At 38.4% G+C, this 17,277-nt stretch overlaps 1 protein-coding gene across 1 annotated transcript; it reads left to right on the top strand.

The window, feature by feature from the left end:
* The first annotated feature begins 4,506 nt into the window (after positions 1–4,506).
* On the top strand, positions 4,507–6,867 carry LOC131016351 (ammonium transporter 2 member 5-like). Its single transcript, XM_057945048.1, has 3 exons — positions 4,507–5,152; positions 5,231–5,516; positions 6,070–6,867. The coding sequence occupies exons 1-3, from the start codon at positions 4,541–4,543 to the stop codon at positions 6,603–6,605; spliced, it is 1,434 nt and encodes a 477-aa protein (XP_057801031.1). The 5' UTR covers positions 4,507–4,540; the 3' UTR covers positions 6,606–6,867.
* Positions 6,868–17,277: the final 10,410 nt, after the last annotated feature.

The raw sequence follows: 17,277 nt of genomic DNA, 5'->3' as shown, positions 1-17,277 counted from the left end.
TATCAATATCTTCTGGAGCAGTAGTGTGCGAGTCTTTGCTTTGCCCACCTAAATCACCATCCAGTTTTTTAGCCTGCTGACCAACCAACTCTCTAGCTTGCTCAGAATTGCGAGCTTCATCCAAATCAGCAGCAGCCGTAACAATCTCAGTCGGATCTCCAGCCTGCGTCTCCATTTCAATTTCCTCGTCCACCTCGTCCTCACTACCAGTCGTCTTATGAAGCTCCTGATCAACCGAAACCAACACCGCTGCCTCCTGCTCGTATAACGCTCTCTCCTCAGTGCCATGATCGTCAACCCTCTTGGAATCCAGAACTGGGTTACTGCCAGCCATCTCATGGCCTTCATTCTGGAAATCATGCTGCTGCACCCCCGTCGCCAAATGGCCAAAACTAGAAGTGTTTTGATGTTCCCCCGTTGTTTGCACGATTGGGACAACAACCTTCTTGCCCTGCTCCACAATGTGCCATTGTTTATGAGTCACCACACCAGACTGATTGTTAGGAGCAGCCGTCAGATTTTCCTGAATAGCTACCGGCTCCACACGTCGCTTTTTTCGACATGTTTCTTGAGAATGCCCAGTTATTTTGCAACGACGACAGTAAAGAGGCAAATTTTCAAAGACAAATTCAACATGGAATGATGTATCCTCACCATCAATTAAAAGAGTAGAAGGTAGATTTTGCGACATATCGATTTCCACAAGGATTCTAGCGAATTGTCCGAAGTCACGTCGTGCCGACGCTCCATCGATCTTTAAGGGGTGACCCAAATATCTGCCAATTCCAGAAATAACCTGTGGGTTCCAGTATTCTATCGGCAGATAGTGTATGCGAACCCAAACGTCCGCCAAAGGGGAATTCTCTTTGAAAGGATCAAAGTTTCGAGTCCATTCACGGAGTCGGAGGAGTCCTTTTGAGAGCTCCCAAACTGCCTTTCCCTTTGCTGTAGCCTTATCTTCAGCCGTAGTAAATCGGAGAGTGAAATAACCTTTTCCCAAAGGAATTAGTTGCCAATCAGAGGCTAAACTCCATAATCTCTGAAGTTCCCACTTTAGTTCCATAGTTGATCTCGGTTTGTCTCCTTTCTGAAGAAACAAACGTCCTGTCAAAGCAAATTCAAAGGCCTTAATCTCCTTAAGATATAGATCATTCGGTATTTTGAGGGAGAACTGATCGCCCTCCTTAGTAGGCCGCAGATCATGAAAAATGTGAGCAGCCAAATCCTGTATTTTCATCGGCTTTTTGCCAGTAGCCTCCGCATAAGAAACTCTATCGTCATTCTTAGGGGAGATGCTAACGATGTCGGAATAAGTGAGAATCTGGGTGGGTTGCTTATCTGTCAGATTTGATGAATTACCAGTAGATCGCATTTCGACGGCAACCGCGTCGGAATCAGTACCCGACCCCCTGGGAGGTAGACGCATACCATGGGCAGGTTTAGTTCGAACATCAAAGTTGGTAGAAACCGGGGGAAGGTTAAGACCCCCCTTGTCTCGACCGATGATCGGCGAACTGGTGGCCATCCGCCGGAAGGGTGAGTCGGAAGGGTGGGGCGGCGCGGTGCAGATGCAGGCGGCGATGCAGGCTCTGGAGCAGGCGACCGGTGCAGAAGCAGACGGGCTCTGGATCGGCAGCTGAGGGTCGGCGAGAGACGGAAGTCGCGCAGCGAGCTCCGAGAGCAGGCTGCTGCGCGTCTCAGCGGCTGTCGCTGCTCCTCCGGCGCAGATGCAGGCGTCGATGAAGGTCAACGACCTGTGCAGATTATTCTGCTCTGCTGCAACGGGACCGGAGGTGGACAGACGACGCCGACTGCTGTTGCTGCTTGCTGCAACGGAGGAGATCTGCTCACGCCGGCTGCTGCAACTGCTCTGCTGGTCACGCCGCTGCTCACGGAGAAGGGACTGCGGATGCCGGAGCTTGGAAACGGAGGCGAGCAAAGGCAGGGGCTGCTCGGTGTCTGGGCCGCGACCGAGCGTCTCGCGTCTGCGTCTGGGTCTAGCTCGGCGGCACTCCGGTGGGAAGAGGCGGGTGGCGCTCAGGTGGGAAGTGGCGCGGTGGCCCGGCGGAAAAAAGTCTTCGCAGCTCCCACTGCATTGCAAATATAAGTCAAAGTAAAAGTTTCAATAAAAATTGCAAAAGAGCCCAAAAATAATATATAAAAAAAATCGCATTACAAATATAAGTAAAGTAAAAATTTCAATAAATTGCATGTAAAAGTTTCAAATTGCATGTACATATAACTCAAAAATTGCAAAAAAAGTCCAAAAAATAATTGAAAAAATTACAAAATAGCCCAAAACGCACCCTATTTGTGGGTGCGTGAATCAGATTCGTGAATCCCTTTTTTTTTTTTTGAGGGGATCCCGTGCGAATCCCACGCGAATCGCACCCTCACCCGCACCCAGCGCGTATCCGATACTACACTGTGCTATTTTTTGAAGAATCCGTGCATCATAGGTTTTCTCATTTCCGAATGCAACCTTATGTAGGACTCAAGTTTGATTCCTTAATGCCCTACTATAATCCAAGTTTTAGCATATTCAGTTTCTCTCTTATTTCATATCGATATGTACTTCTTATACTATAAAAAAAAATACACAAAATAAGTATATGTTTGTTGTATTGAAACATCAATACAAAGGTGAAAACATTCAAAAATTATATATTGTGAAAAAAAAAATTATATAGCTAAAAACATCATTAGCCGTCAAAATAACCTTAGCCGCCGGCATTAGTCGCCGACTAAGGAGTTTTCGGCGGCTAATGATGTACATTTAGCTATAGATTTTTTTTCACAATATATAATGTTTGAAATTTTTTCACATTTGAATAAATGTTTTTATTTGACAAACGTGTCCTTAATTTTAAAAAGTTTGACACCTACAGTACATGATTAAATTTATTTCATCAATTAGTGGTTGAAAGTTATGTGAGTTATCAATAAATGCCTTTATTTCAGATTTTGTACATTTTCCAACTAATAATCTTACACTTTTCTTGTACAAGTACACTTGTGTAAGAAAAGTGTAAGAACTTTTACAAAAAAACAATGTACATCTATCAACATCCAAGGGTATCCTTGGTATTCCACATTAATTTGGGTAAATTGAGTATGTTTGTTATGGATGTAGGCATTTTTGTTAATGGGGTATTTCACCTCATTAACACTTTAATTTAATGTTAATGTAATTTAATTTTTATTCAATGTAATGTTTAGTTTTATTTTAAATGAAATTTATGTTGTTAAATTTAATGTTAAAATTAATTGAAAAGAACTTTAAAAATAAAGATGAAATTGAAAAAAAAAATTAAGAGTCCGGGTGCACAGAACTCCATTATGGGGAAGAGGCTCCTACATGATGGGGACCACTTTTAAGAGTTCATTTGGGCTCTATAATGTGGATGATCTAAGCTCACCAATAATACTCTTGCTCGTATTTTCTTTTGAAAATCAATTTGATTCGAAAACAAATTTAAAAAAAATATTTCTTGCACAAAATGACAAAAATAAAGAAAACATCTTCATGCAGGGATGAAGTAAAAAAAATTCTTAAGCACATAATATATTTATTGTGTGACTTAATTAACAATAAGGTTTCTTTGGTTTAAATAATTATATCTCAAATAAATTTTTTATTTAGTTTGATTTTGATTATTAGACTAATTAATAAAAGAGCCCATCATTAATCAAGCTTAAACTATAAGCCTTATCTTCAACCCAAGCATTTACTGAATTAAAAGCCCAATTTTAAAAGAGCCCAACTAGAATGAATTATAAAGCCCATTTGATTAAAATTCTTATAATCCCATTTTTTTAGCTATTAATTTCTCTTTCTCTCTCCTCAATTCTCTCTCAATCTCTCCTTTCTTTTTTCTCCCCCTTCTTCTTCCTCTATACCGTCGTCGCCTGTACATCTCCAACGATTTTAGCCGGCAGCCACCCACGAGCATCGCTGTCCCTTTCCTCTGTCTCGAATGAGATAAGTGCTGGAAGAGAAAAGAACAAGCATAAGTTTAGCTTGTTGTTATGATAAGGAAGAGAGAGATAGAGAAGAACAATTGAGAGGAAAATTAACCTAAGCATCTGAGTTTTGGGGTTAATAAGGGCCCAAAGTCTTTAAATAAAACAACGTGGGCAAGAATGAGATTAGGTGATTCAGACCAAATTCATCACAACCAACGAGGAACTCTTTAATTAGTAATATCAATATGACAAAATAATTAATTGATTAAGAAAAAGAAAAATGCATCATAGGAACAATCAATCCATATGCACAAGGAATACCAGCTGTGCCAATCTGAATTTCACTTGTACCAATTGAATTCATCGCCCGCAGATCTCTTATTCGCTAATTACTCTTATAACCCCATTTCCTCGCACGATTAACTCCTAATCAGTGCCTAATTAAGTCCTTGAACACAAATCAGTCCAAAAACTGCTTCCAGCAACAATGTCCCAATTAATCTCACTACCAATATATATATAACTCCACTCTACACACATGTACAAGATATATACATAGAGAGAGGAGAGAGAGATGACGACGACCCCGGACTACTCGTCCCTGCCGGCGAACCTGCAGCCGGACTTGGCAAACCCGGCATGGATGAACAAAGGCGACAACGCGTGGCAGCTGACGGCGGCGACGATGGTGGGGCTACAGAGCATCCCGGGGCTGGTGATCCTGTACGGCAGCATCGTGAAGAAGAAGTGGGCGGTGAACTCGGCGTTCATGGCGCTGTACGCGTTCGCGGCGGTGCTGCTGTGCTGGGTGGGGTGGGGGTACCAGATGGCGTTCGGGAACAAGTTCCTGCCGTTCCTGAACAAGATCGACGACGCGCTGGACCAGCACGTGCTCCTGAAGCAGACCTTCGGCAGCTACAAGTTCCCCAACGCCACCATGCTCTACTTCCAGTTCGTGTTCGCCGCCATCACGCTCATCCTCATCGCGGGGGCCCTGCTCGGCCGCATGAGCTTCTACGCCTGGATGGCCTTCGTCCCTCTCTGGCTCACCTTCTCCTACACCATCGGCGCCGCCTCCATATGGAGCCCCAACGGATGGCTCAACAAGAAGGGCATCATCGACTACTCCGGCGGATACGTCATCCACCTCTCCTCCGGCGTCGCCGGCTTCACCGCCGCCTACTGGGTAACTACCATCCATTCATTTCCTGCACTGCATGTCATGTCCCGCTACCTAGCTATGATATATGTTTGGACGTTGTAGGTGGGGCCCAGGGAGACTAAAGATAGGGAGAGGTTCCCTCCGAACAACATTCTGCTGATGTTGGCAGGGGCGGGGCTGTTGTGGATGGGCTGGACCGGCTTCAACGGCGGCGACCCTTACATGGCCAGCATCGACGCCTCACTGGCGGTGCTCAACACCCACGTGTGTGCAGCCACCAGCTTGCTCACATGGTTGCTGTTGGACATCATCTTCTTCGAGAAGCCCTCCGTTATTGGCGCCACGCAGGGGATGATCACCGGATTGGTGTGCATCACGCCCGCCGCAGGTTCCCTCATAACCTCTTACAAATCGCTAATCATCTATTGCATGCCACTTAATCAATATAAAACATTCATCAATAATCAATAATGTCTATGCGTCACAAAATTTGTGTAACAAAGCTTATCTATATACTTTAATCACGTGCACATAAAAATGTAAATTAATTTTGTTATATTTAAAAATGTAACAAATTTTTGTAACATCTATCCATTTAACAAATTTTGCAACATTTAAAGCTATCACAATATTTCTTTCTACACATAGGTGTCCTGATATATCATTGCTTTCTTTCTCTCTCAAATTCACACATACACACAAATATTATTATATTACTTTAATAAAAAAATAATTATAAAAAATATTGTGATATAAAATAGCTATTCTTTCACATGTCATAAAAATAACTACATTTTTACATGTTACAAAAATTATTACAACTAAGTGACATGCATAATAATTAAATATCACAATCTATAATAATTAAGCAGCTACAATATATCACAATTTTATTTGACGAGATTTATAAGTGTTATTAAAGTATGCATGGGATTTGGTAGGGGTGGTGCAAGGATGGGCCGCCATCATAATGGGCGTACTCTCCGGCTCAATCCCGTGGTTCACGATGATGGTCCTCCACAAGAAGGTGTGGCTGCTGCGGCAGGTAGACGACACGATGGCGGTGTTCCACACGCACGCGGTGGCCGGAACCCTAGGCGGCCTCCTCACGGGGTTCTTCGCCAACCCAAAGCTGTGCCACCTCTTCTACTTGATCGACAACTACGAGCACTACATCGGCTTGGCCTACGGCATCCACAACGGCAGAGCCGGCGCCGGCTTCAAGCAAATGGGCATCCAGATTCTGGGAGTCATCTACATCGTCCTCCTAAACGTCGTCGTCACCACCATCATATGCAACCTCATCAAGCTCGTCATCCCGCTCAGGATGTCGGAGGAGCAGCTGCGCGTGGGCGACGAGGCCGTCCACGGCGAGGAGGCCTACGCGCTCTGGGGCGACGGCGAGAAGTTCGAGCGCTCCGTCCACAACTCCGTTTATGGAGGGGAGGAGCTCGGAGCTATGCAACACAAAGTATGACCACACAACTAATTCCGGAATCTGCTGTTTTTCAATAATCTTACAATTTGCTTTTATATCGTTTTCTTCTTTTTCTGGGTTTATTTCTTCACATTTATATCTGTAGGGGAGGGTGGAGGGGAATAATCTTAATTTGATATGACACCAATGTAAGTTGTGGTGTTTGTTTAGAATGATTAGATGGCCTCTGGACTTGATATTGAAGAACCATCGTGTTTGTAACAAATAATTAATGCCATATATGGTCATTTACTTTATACAAGTTTTTGGTGCATTGATTCTTTAAATTTATTTTTCTTTTTATTTTATTTTTTAAAAAAGCGGAATGTATGAATTCTTTAAATTCTTTTCATTTTTGGTACATTGATCGTATCTTTTAATTTAAAAGTTGAGGTTAACTGAAATTATTGTCAAACAAATGTAGTGGTTGGATATTATTTTCAAGATCTTCTACATATTCTTTCAGCACAAATAAATGGTTAATATAAATAATTTAAGAAACGGTGTTCGGCTTGCCCATCTTTAGAAAATCTAGCAAACATGGGCCTCTGTGATCTCATTTCTGCAATGGGCCCTGTTGGAGTTAATTTTTTAACTCCATAATAAACTCTCATTTTTATTCTTTATTTGTATAGGGCGTGTTTGCTGCTATGATTTATGCAGTATTAGCATAATAATACTGACTATTATAGGTGGTCTTTTAAGTTAACACCTTCGTTTTAAAAAGTCCGAGGCGCACAAAGGCGCAAACATTCCCGGAGCCTAGGCGCAGGGCTTTAAGCTCAGGCTCGGGCTTTTTATAGGCGAGGCGCTCTAAAACCTAAAAAATTCTAATATATTTACCTACAATATATTTTATACCAAAAACTCAAATATTTAACACCACAAATACTTAATTTAAAAACACATAAAAATTCAAAACACGCAAATACTTAAGTTTTAAACTACGCAAGTCTAAAAGTACGATCAAATATCGAATAACTAATCAATAATCATCATCATTAAGTGCATCATCCCCATCTCCTTCATCATCTTTGTCTTCACCAATGTCCTCTTCCATCTCCTCCGCACCCTCATCCCCATCCTCATCTTCATTCTCATCTAAGAGTCTTCTCGTCCTCGAACCCGAAGCAACTACACCCTTTCCTTTATCAACTCAAGATGCATGTCTAGTGCTATAAATAGGGTCATTAGCTCCCGAAGCCTTGCTAACGGCACTCCATGTCAAATTATCATCCTCAAAATAAAATTCAGTGCACATATGGTCTCATAAATTTAATTAGTATAAAGTTACTAATATAAACAAATTAACTTACAAACCAGAAGCACAAAAACAAAAATTTAAAAATGAAAAAGCGGTTATTGTGAATTATTGTCCTTATCCCTTGATTGGGGAAAGAAAAAAGGTGTGTCAGCTCTACTGATCTGCAACTCCACATACAAAGGAGAAGCCGAGAATAGTTTAGAGTGACATTTGATATTAGCATTCAAAGTTGCTCATTGCTCAAAGAGCTCTAAGTATTCCATAAACAATGCTTCAATTCAAATTTGTAAATTTTCGGATGAAATATATGAGAATTCTACTATAACTTAAAAGTGGGGAAAATGCTACAAGTCTCAACGTCAAATGACGAATATGATACCAATTACGATGAGAAAATTGAATCATTTATGAAGATAAACAATGAAAAGAAAAGAATTGTGCTCACAAAATAATAGACTAACAAAGAAAATCTAGCTAGCGAGGATTCTTAAATTGAATGAAAAAAATTTATTCGGCATCGCCACACAAAGAATCTTTATATGACTATATATCTAGCATGAAAACAATGGACTAAAACATTACCAAAAAGTATCTTTCGCCCTGCTGCAGACCCTGTGAATTTGACGATAATAGAAACTTGAAATCCCCTGCTGTGGCCAAGAAATCCGCCGGCGAACCTGAAACCGATGAATTATCATCAACAAAAATCATACGCTCAGTTAAATATGTGCTTGTGCGCGTAATTTTAACAAAGAAAAGTGGATAGCTTCTTGACCTTCTTTGCTATTTGCTCCTTAAAAATTAGGGGATTCTGATTAGGAGGAAATAGGGAATAAGTGGAAACAATTGTTTACGAATTAGGAGTTTTCTTCTTTTTTTGGGGTGAAGAATTAGGGGGGGGTTTTTTTTGAAGGAAGAATTAGGGGTTTTCAATTTCGTAGTTTTTGATAAAACCGCCAACAATTTAGTTTTACCGGGAAAGGTAAATATTTAAGCAATCTTTTCCCTCGCTATACTTAATCTAGCAATTAAAAAGAATTAACAAATTAAACTCCCTAAATTATAATCACAAAAGCAATGCCTAAGAGTTAAAAAATACAGAGAAATTGATGACACACAAAACGCCAACAATTTACGCCCTATATATATATATATATATATATATATATATATATATATATATATATATAGGGGAAGGCTAAAATAAGAACGCTTCTTAAAATATAAATTAGGAACCATTTTCAGCCCTTAGATCATCAAGATCTACGGTTGATTCATCACCTTGTTGGATAAATTCATGGTCCTGAGTTCGAATCTCAAAGGTAGCAAAAAAATATTTTTCGCAATTCATGCCTTTATACAGTTTATTCATGCGTGTTATACATAAAATTCATGCATTTTTGCTAGTTCTTAATTCTTAAAATAAGGGTGGTTTATTGAATAACCGCCCACCATATATATATACATATATATATATATATATATATATATATATATAGGGGAAGGCTAAAATAAGAACGCTTCTTAAAATATAAATTATGAATCATTTTCAGCCCTTAGATCATCAAGATCTACGGTTGATTCATCACCTTGTTGGATAAATTCATGGTCCTGAGTTCGAATCCCAAAGGTAGCAAAAAATTATTTTTCGCAATTCATGTCTTTATACAGTTTATTCATGCGTGTTATACATAAAATTCATGCATTTTTGCTGGTTCGTAATTCTTAAAATAAGGGTGGTTTATTGAATAACCGCCCCCTATATATATATATATATATATATATATATATATATATATATATATAGGGTTGGGTTCCGGTAGATCCAAGCTTATAATAGATCCGTAGATTCAAATCTAGACCACACATTTATGACATGTGGCGCATCAAGATGGTGACACGTGGCAAGACATTTCAAGGCAAAATCTGGAGAGGGGTAAAATTGGAATGTAATTTTCGAAATTAAAAAAAAATTAGATTTTCTCAATATAGGTATATTTTAGATGCATAAAGTTTCATACGAGAATGCATGAACTTTCATATAAAAATGCATAAAGTTTCATATAAAAATGCATAAGATTTCACCCCACCCCCCACACCCTTGAACCCCAGCCCCACCCACCCCCTACCCCCCCCCCCCCCCCCCCCCCCAAAAAAAAATTATTTTTTTAAAAACTGATTTTCTAACCACTGACCCACCCCTACCCCCCACCCCCCACCAATTTTTTTTTATTTTTATTTTTTTATTTTCTCAAAAACTGATTTTCTGACCACTGACCCCCCCCCACCCCCCACCCCCCCAAATTTTTTTGTTTTTGAAAAACTAATTTTTACATGCATAAAAAAATTACATGTTTTACATGCATATACTTTCGCACAGAAATGCATATACTTTCACACAAAAATGCATATACTTTCACACAAAAATGCATTACATTTTTTGAAAAAATATACTCCCTCCGTCCGTCAAAATTATGTAAAATTGCTTGGGCACGAGATTTAATAAAATTGGTGATGATTTTGATGTAGTGGAGAAAGGGTCCCACCACTTTATGAGATGTGTGGTTGAGATTGAATTTTGAATGGGTTTTTTGTAAATAAAGAGTGTTAGTAAGGATAAAATATTAAAGAGGATGGTGGGACCATTGCCATAAAAGGAAAGTGACATAATCTTGGCGGACGGAGGGAGTAATTTTTTTTTGGGCTGGAGGGTGGGTGGGGGGTTAGCGGTCAGAAAATCAGTTTAAAAAAAAATTGGGGGGGTGGGTGGGGGTGCGAGGGGGGGTGGGTGGGTCAGCGACTCAACAATCAGAAAATCAGTTTTGAAAAAAAAAATTGGGGGGGGGGGGGGGGGGGGGGTGGGGGGCGGGTCAGTGGTCAGAAAATCAGTTTTTAAAAAAAAAGTTTGTTTTTTGGGTGGGGGGTGGGGGGTGGGGCAGGGGTGGGGTGGCGAAAATACCAGATTTATTAAAATGAAATGCATTTTTTGTATAATTTAATGCATTTTTATGTAAAATTTTTATGCACTTTTGTTTGATTATATATGCATGTGAAACATGACTATTTTGGAGGGTGGTAATGGGGAGGGTTGGGGGTTGGTGTGGGGTGGGTTGGGGGGTGGTGCGGGGTGGGGTGGTGAAAATACCAAAACTGTAAAAATCAAATGCATTTTTCTATTCAAAGTTATGCATTTCATGTGAAAACTTTATGCATCTTCGTGTGAAACTATATGTATCTATTTTGAGAAAATCTAAAAAAAATATATTTTTTTAATTATTAAATCCGAAAATTACATTCCAATTTTACCCCTCTCCATATTTTGCCTTGAAATGCCTTTATGCATCTTGATGCGCCACATGTCATAAATATGTGGTCTAGATTTGGATCTACGGATCTATTATAAGCATTGGATACTACATGATCTCATTCCTATATATATATATATATATATATATATATATATATATATATATATAGGGGCGCGCTCCAGTGAGACCCCATATTTTTCGTGAAACACTAGGACAATGAATAAGACATGTAATACTAATGAACAAAACGTATATCTAATGAACAAGATGTATATACTGATGAAAAAATAAAATTTAAAAAATTCGTAATGAATAAGACATATATACTGATGAACATGGCCGTATATACTGATGAACAATGCAGTATATACTGATGAATAACAAAATTTAAAATATTCTGCTCCCTCCAGGATTCGAACCCTGCGAAAAAAAATCACCCTCCAGATACAATATCAGTCATAGGATTGATAAAATAAACGCACCGGATCGTGCCCTAGATCTAACTAAAATTAGGGGGTCTCATTGGAGCGGCCCCCTATATATATATATATATATATAATTTCCATATATTGGGTTAACTAATAAAAGGGTGAGTTAATTGAAACGAGAGTAAAAAAAATCTGGTCTTTTTAATTTTAATTAGCATTTTTTTCCTTCTTGTTTTAATTAGAATATTGTGTATAAGAGTGCTTTGTGGCTATTATTTGTTTAATCGTTCTTTTATTTTAATTAGCATTTTTTTCTTATTTTAATTATCAATTTTTTTGGAGAGATTAATTAATGTTAATGTATCACTTTCTCTTTGGAATGTTTATGTTTGAGTTGATTGATTTTATATAGATTACTTTCAATAAGTTCATAAGTCATCTTTAAAATAGAGATTAATTAATGTTAATGTATCACTTTCTCGAACTAGCCTTTGAATGCTTTCATACAAGCCTTTCTCAACCTCTTGACAACTCACTCCCTCCGGATTATCATAATAGATTTTTGGATTTAGAAAGTATCCAGCCGCATGTAAAGGGCGATGAAGTTGGCAATCCCATCTTTTATCAATTATCTCAAAAGCTTCTTTGTAATGCTCCTCCTTCTGACCAAAACTCTTAGCAATAACCTCCTTAGCTCTATCCATAGCTTCATAAATGTATCGTATAGCCGATTTTTTATCCCCATCAACCATCCGAAGTACTTTCACAAGAGGATCTACCAACTTAAGAGCATACAACACATTCCTCCAAAATGTGTCTTGCAAAACAAAAGATGTCATCTTCCTCCCCCCCGCATCCTTTTGCCACTTTGAAGCAATCCACAATTCCGAAGTGACCATCTTCCTCAAATTATATTTTTGCTTGTGATATTGTGCAAGAGTGAGGAAGAAAGTTGCAAACCTTGTGACCGCCGGTCGATGCAAATTCCTTTGATTGGTGAATCTCCTCATCATGTTCACAACGCCGACATGGTTATATATATAACCATTCATGAAGATCGCCTTCTTAAGGGCATTCTTGATCTTTGGAAGCTTTCCAATATTCTCCAACATCAAGTCCACACAATGTGCGGCACATGGAGTCCAATAAAGATGTGGTCTTTTGGCCATAAGCAATTTCCCTATGAAAAAAAGATTAAGCTTTAATCATTAAGTAAAAACAACTTGGAAGTTGGAACTGAAAAATATAAAATTAAAGATGAATAGATGATCTAAACTTCTTACCCGCCTTAACATAGTTAGATGCATTATCCGTCACCACTTGCACAACATTTGTCTCCCCAACTTCCTCAACAATAGAATCAAGCATTAAAAACAAAGTGGTTGAATCTTTCACAACTTCGGAAACTTCCACCGATTTGATGAACACGGACCCTTTTGGAGAGTTGACAAGAAAGTTCACAATATCCTTTTGCACCACCGAATCACGCCATCCATCGGATAAAATAGAACATCCCTTTATGGCTCATTCTTTCTTGAACTCCACCACTTTATGCACCACCGAATTACTCTTATGCTTGTATTTTGATTAACAAAAAATGTCTAAAATGTATAGAATGCCTAAAAAATCAAGGGCTACCGCCCCCCGAACCCTGTAAAAGTTCAGCCCCCCGAACAAAATTCCTGGCTCCGCCACTGATCAAAACCAAAAATGGATAATCAAAACCCTAAATGAGGATTGTGAACCCTAAATGATAATTTAAACCCTACGGGAAAGTGTTCAAAATGATCATATAACTGCACTCATCTATATAAGACAAGACAGTGTATCAACATAAGTATATATCACTAATATGGTCATTAGTACCATTCGTGCATGACACTATTGACATTAATAGTGTCAAGGGGTCACTAGTATCATTCGTGCATGACACTATTGGCGCTAATAGTGTCAAGTGTATCAATTTACTTGATTTTTTTTTCTATTGGCACTAATAGTGTCATGTATATAATCTGCACGCAAATTCGAATTCGATTCGCTTTAATTAAGGATAAAATAATCTTAAAACGTAAAAAATGGTCAGATTTTGTGTTTTTTAAATTAGTAGCCAAAATTTATATTTTCTTTTTTAAAATGGTCACATATGTATGTTTCTTGTAAAAATTGGTAAATAAATAAATAATTATTTGAAATAATTTGGGTGTGCACGTTCCACTCTATCGTGACAGCTGGCGACAAAGGCCGTCGCATAGTCTGACGCACGTTTGGTGGATATTGTTGTACTAGTATTTTTTAATGCCTATATCTTTATTTGACGTATTCTTATGCCTATATTATTAGTATTTTTTTGAGGGGCTTATGCCTATATTATTACTCTCGCTTAAATGAGAATATTCAAATGTTAACTAACAATAATTTAAATAATTAATTTTTACATAATTTATGATTGCAATAATATGTGTGTATATATTTGAAAATTACAATATGCATCTAATATATAATCAAATCAGCGATCTGCATGCAGGCGGAACCTTTACACCACACGAAGGTGGAAAAATAACCGCACGCAGACGGAACACTACCCACACAAAGGTGGGAATATTATCCGGAATAAGATTCAGTGTACCACATTTTATGTCCCACTTTCAATTTTGTTTAATTTCTTATATATATTTTCTTCAATTTCAACTTTTTATGCTTTAATTTAATTTTGTGATTATTAACTAGGTTTATTCCATCAATCTAGGGTATATAATTAATTTTTATCATTTAATTTCACTTTTATTAGCTAATAATAGGTTGATAAATTCAAAATCATGGTATATGCTTTTTAAAAAAATTAATTTTTTGAAATAAAAATTAAATATAATTTATAGTATTATAATAAATTTTATTTTTATAAAAAATATTTTTAAAATAATAGATATAAGCATGTGACACAGTGACACATATAAGATTGTGGGACACTGGATCTCTTCCCATATTATTCACACAAAATGAGAAAACTACCCATATGGAATTGAATTCAAAACTTTTCATAAAAAAAGTTTTTAAGTGTTTCATCTTTGCCACTTCAACTAGGTGTCTCGGCCGTTCCTAAGTAGTAGTATGTTTTATTTGAATATTTCTCTTCATAAAATAATTGATTTTGCTGTTTTCCGTTGAAGCAAGGTCAACTATATTCTGTAAACCTCTAATTAATGAAGCTGTTGTTAGGTTCGAGTTTGGATATTATAGTTTGCAAGCAAAGAATTATTGAGATGGGAGAATACCATTTTAATAAGAGTGGATTTTTAAAATAGCCACTTTCATATTGTAAAGATAAAAAATGTCCACTAAAATAAAAAACTTAAAAAATGTCCACTGTTACCAAAATACCCTTCACATTAAAAATTAAAAAAATGTCCACTTTACATCACCCCTTTAAAAAATCCCGCAATTCACAACCAGTGTGAATTCACAACCAAAATTTTTTGGTTGTGAATTTACACTGGTTGTGAATTGAGCCAGTCGAATTCACAACCAGAATTTTTTGTTGGTGAATTCACAACTAGTCGAATTCACAGCCAAAATTTAATTCACAATCAGTCGAATTCACAACCAAAATTTAATTCACAACTAGAATTTTTTGGTTGTGAATTCACAACAAACGAATTCACAACCAAAATTTAATTCACAACCAGATTTATGTTGGTTGTGAATTCACAATCAGTCGAATTCACAACCTGATTTAATTCACAACTAGAATTTATTTTGGTTGTGAATTCAAGTAGTTGTGAATTTGAGTTTTTAAAGTTTGAATTCACGACTAAAACAAGAATTCAACTAGAGTTTTAGTTGTGAATTAATAGGCGTGGTTGTGAATTCATAGATGTGGTTGTGAATTCAAGAACATTAAGTTGTGAATTTATAGATTTGATTGTGAATTTAAAAATATCAAGTTATAAATTCATAGATCTAAATGTGAATTCAAAAACATTAAAATGTGAATTCAAGAAATTATCAATAAATATCATATCACAATATCATATCTCTGATATGGCTTATGCTGCCGTGAATTCTATTCTCTACACAACAGACCACCTTTTAACCATGAAAAGTGGAGGGTGCCCACTATCAACCAACATTAACATAAAAAAAGTAAAAATAATCGAGTGCTATTTTTATGAATAAGATTGATGAAGCACGCAACAATATTGAATCTCTCTAATTCATATTATCTCAATCTTCAACCAACGAATCAGAGACGAAGCACGCAACATTGAATCACAATCTCTCTAATTCATATTCATCTAGATCTGCTGCCCTTTTCCAGTGATGATCTCTGCCAACAGCTCCATGATTCACAGATGTCTTGGCCACACTCTCCAGAGGGAAATTCAGATGTGTTTTTGGACCTATGATTCGCAAAGTCGCCTTATTATATGCCAACGCTGCTTCCTCCGCCGTTTCAAACGTCCCCAGCCAAACCCTCGCTCATTTCCTACTCGAATCCCTTATCTCCGCCGCGTACTTTCCCCACGGCCGTCGTCTTACGCCTCTGTAATCCCTATTTGAAAGCCACGGTGGCTCCGACGAAACCCTAGCTCCGGTAGCGAGGACAACGCCGCTTCAGATCTAGGGTTTCCGCAGCAAAACCCCTTAGCTCCGTCGCCTCCGGCGTCCCTTCTCTTCCGAAGTCCGACAAGGCCCGCCACCTGGGTGCCGACGGAGAGAATCGATCGGCGCGGCGGTAGCTCGAGCAGCGGCAGGCTCGCTCACGCCGATTCCCACACCGCCTGTGATTTCCTCTTTGAGAAATCTCAAAAGCAGCAATGGCGGTTTCCAGATTAGGCGGATGAGCGGTTGGCGCAGATGAAGATCTCGTAGGCGGTGGCGCGGAGGTCGGCATTGAGAGTGTGGCGGCGGGGTGAAGTAGGAGGTGGCGGAGGAAGGGAGAGGTGACGGCGGTGGCGGATCCGATATCTGCATCCGGAACCGCCTCGTCAAGCAGGCGGCGTAGGCGTACCTCCAGCCGATGTCCACCTCCCCCGGCTCTGCCGACGGTGGCTTTCTCCGCCGCATCTGCCCGCGCCTCGCCGCCTTGTTTGACCTGCTCCGCCGCAGCGTCGCTCGAGAAAGAGAGATGAGAGAGAGTGGAGAGAGAGATGAGAGAGAAGAGATTGGGGGAGAGAATGCGTAGAGAGAGAAAGAGAAGAGAGAGAATGAGAGAAAAATGGTTAATTTTTATGTTTTTAATGTTAAGGGTATTTCCGTCTTTTCAATCAAAAAGTGGACAATTTTTATTATTTTTATCTTAGTGGACAATTTTTATCTTTACAATATGAAAGTGGATAGTTTTATATATTAACTCTTTTAATAATGCTATTCATCAATATCTCATTAATCACCGGACACCTATTTATAATACTTTAAATCGTTACAGCCGATAACGTCTGTTTTAATTTGGTGGGTACAAATTTGATCCCATCGTTTAAATATTTTAATTCCAATTTCAATTTTTTTTTTGTTTTTTTGACTTGGGGAGTTGGGGAGGGGGAGCAGTGGGGTTTGAACCCGGGACCTCACTGTTCAAATTATTAGTAAAATAAAATAAAATTCCGATCAAAATTATTCGTGTGGGCTTCTCAAAAAAATAATTATGTTTTGATTCGATGCCTTTGATTTAATTT

The sequence above is a fragment of the Salvia miltiorrhiza genome, chromosome 3 (assembly GCF_028751815.1).
Source record: "Salvia miltiorrhiza cultivar Shanhuang (shh) chromosome 3, IMPLAD_Smil_shh, whole genome shotgun sequence".
Classification (NCBI taxonomy): domain Eukaryota; kingdom Viridiplantae; phylum Streptophyta; class Magnoliopsida; order Lamiales; family Lamiaceae; genus Salvia; species Salvia miltiorrhiza.
This window is presented reverse-complemented; position numbering and strand designations above follow the sequence as displayed.

What these genes read in the sequence shown, in the direction of transcription:
- LOC131016351 (XM_057945048.1), top strand. Translation starts at nt 4,541, where the DNA reads ATGACGACGACCCCGGACTACTCGTCCCTGCCGGCGAACCTGCAGCCG. An exon ending in GCTTCACCGCCGCCTACTGG is followed by an intron (nt 5,153 to 5,230) that starts GTAACTACCATC and finishes TGGACGTTGTAG; the next exon opens with GTGGGGCCCAGGGAGACTAA. An exon ending in GTGCATCACGCCCGCCGCAG is followed by an intron (nt 5,517 to 6,069) that starts GTTCCCTCATAA and finishes GGGATTTGGTAG; the next exon opens with GGGTGGTGCAAGGATGGGCC.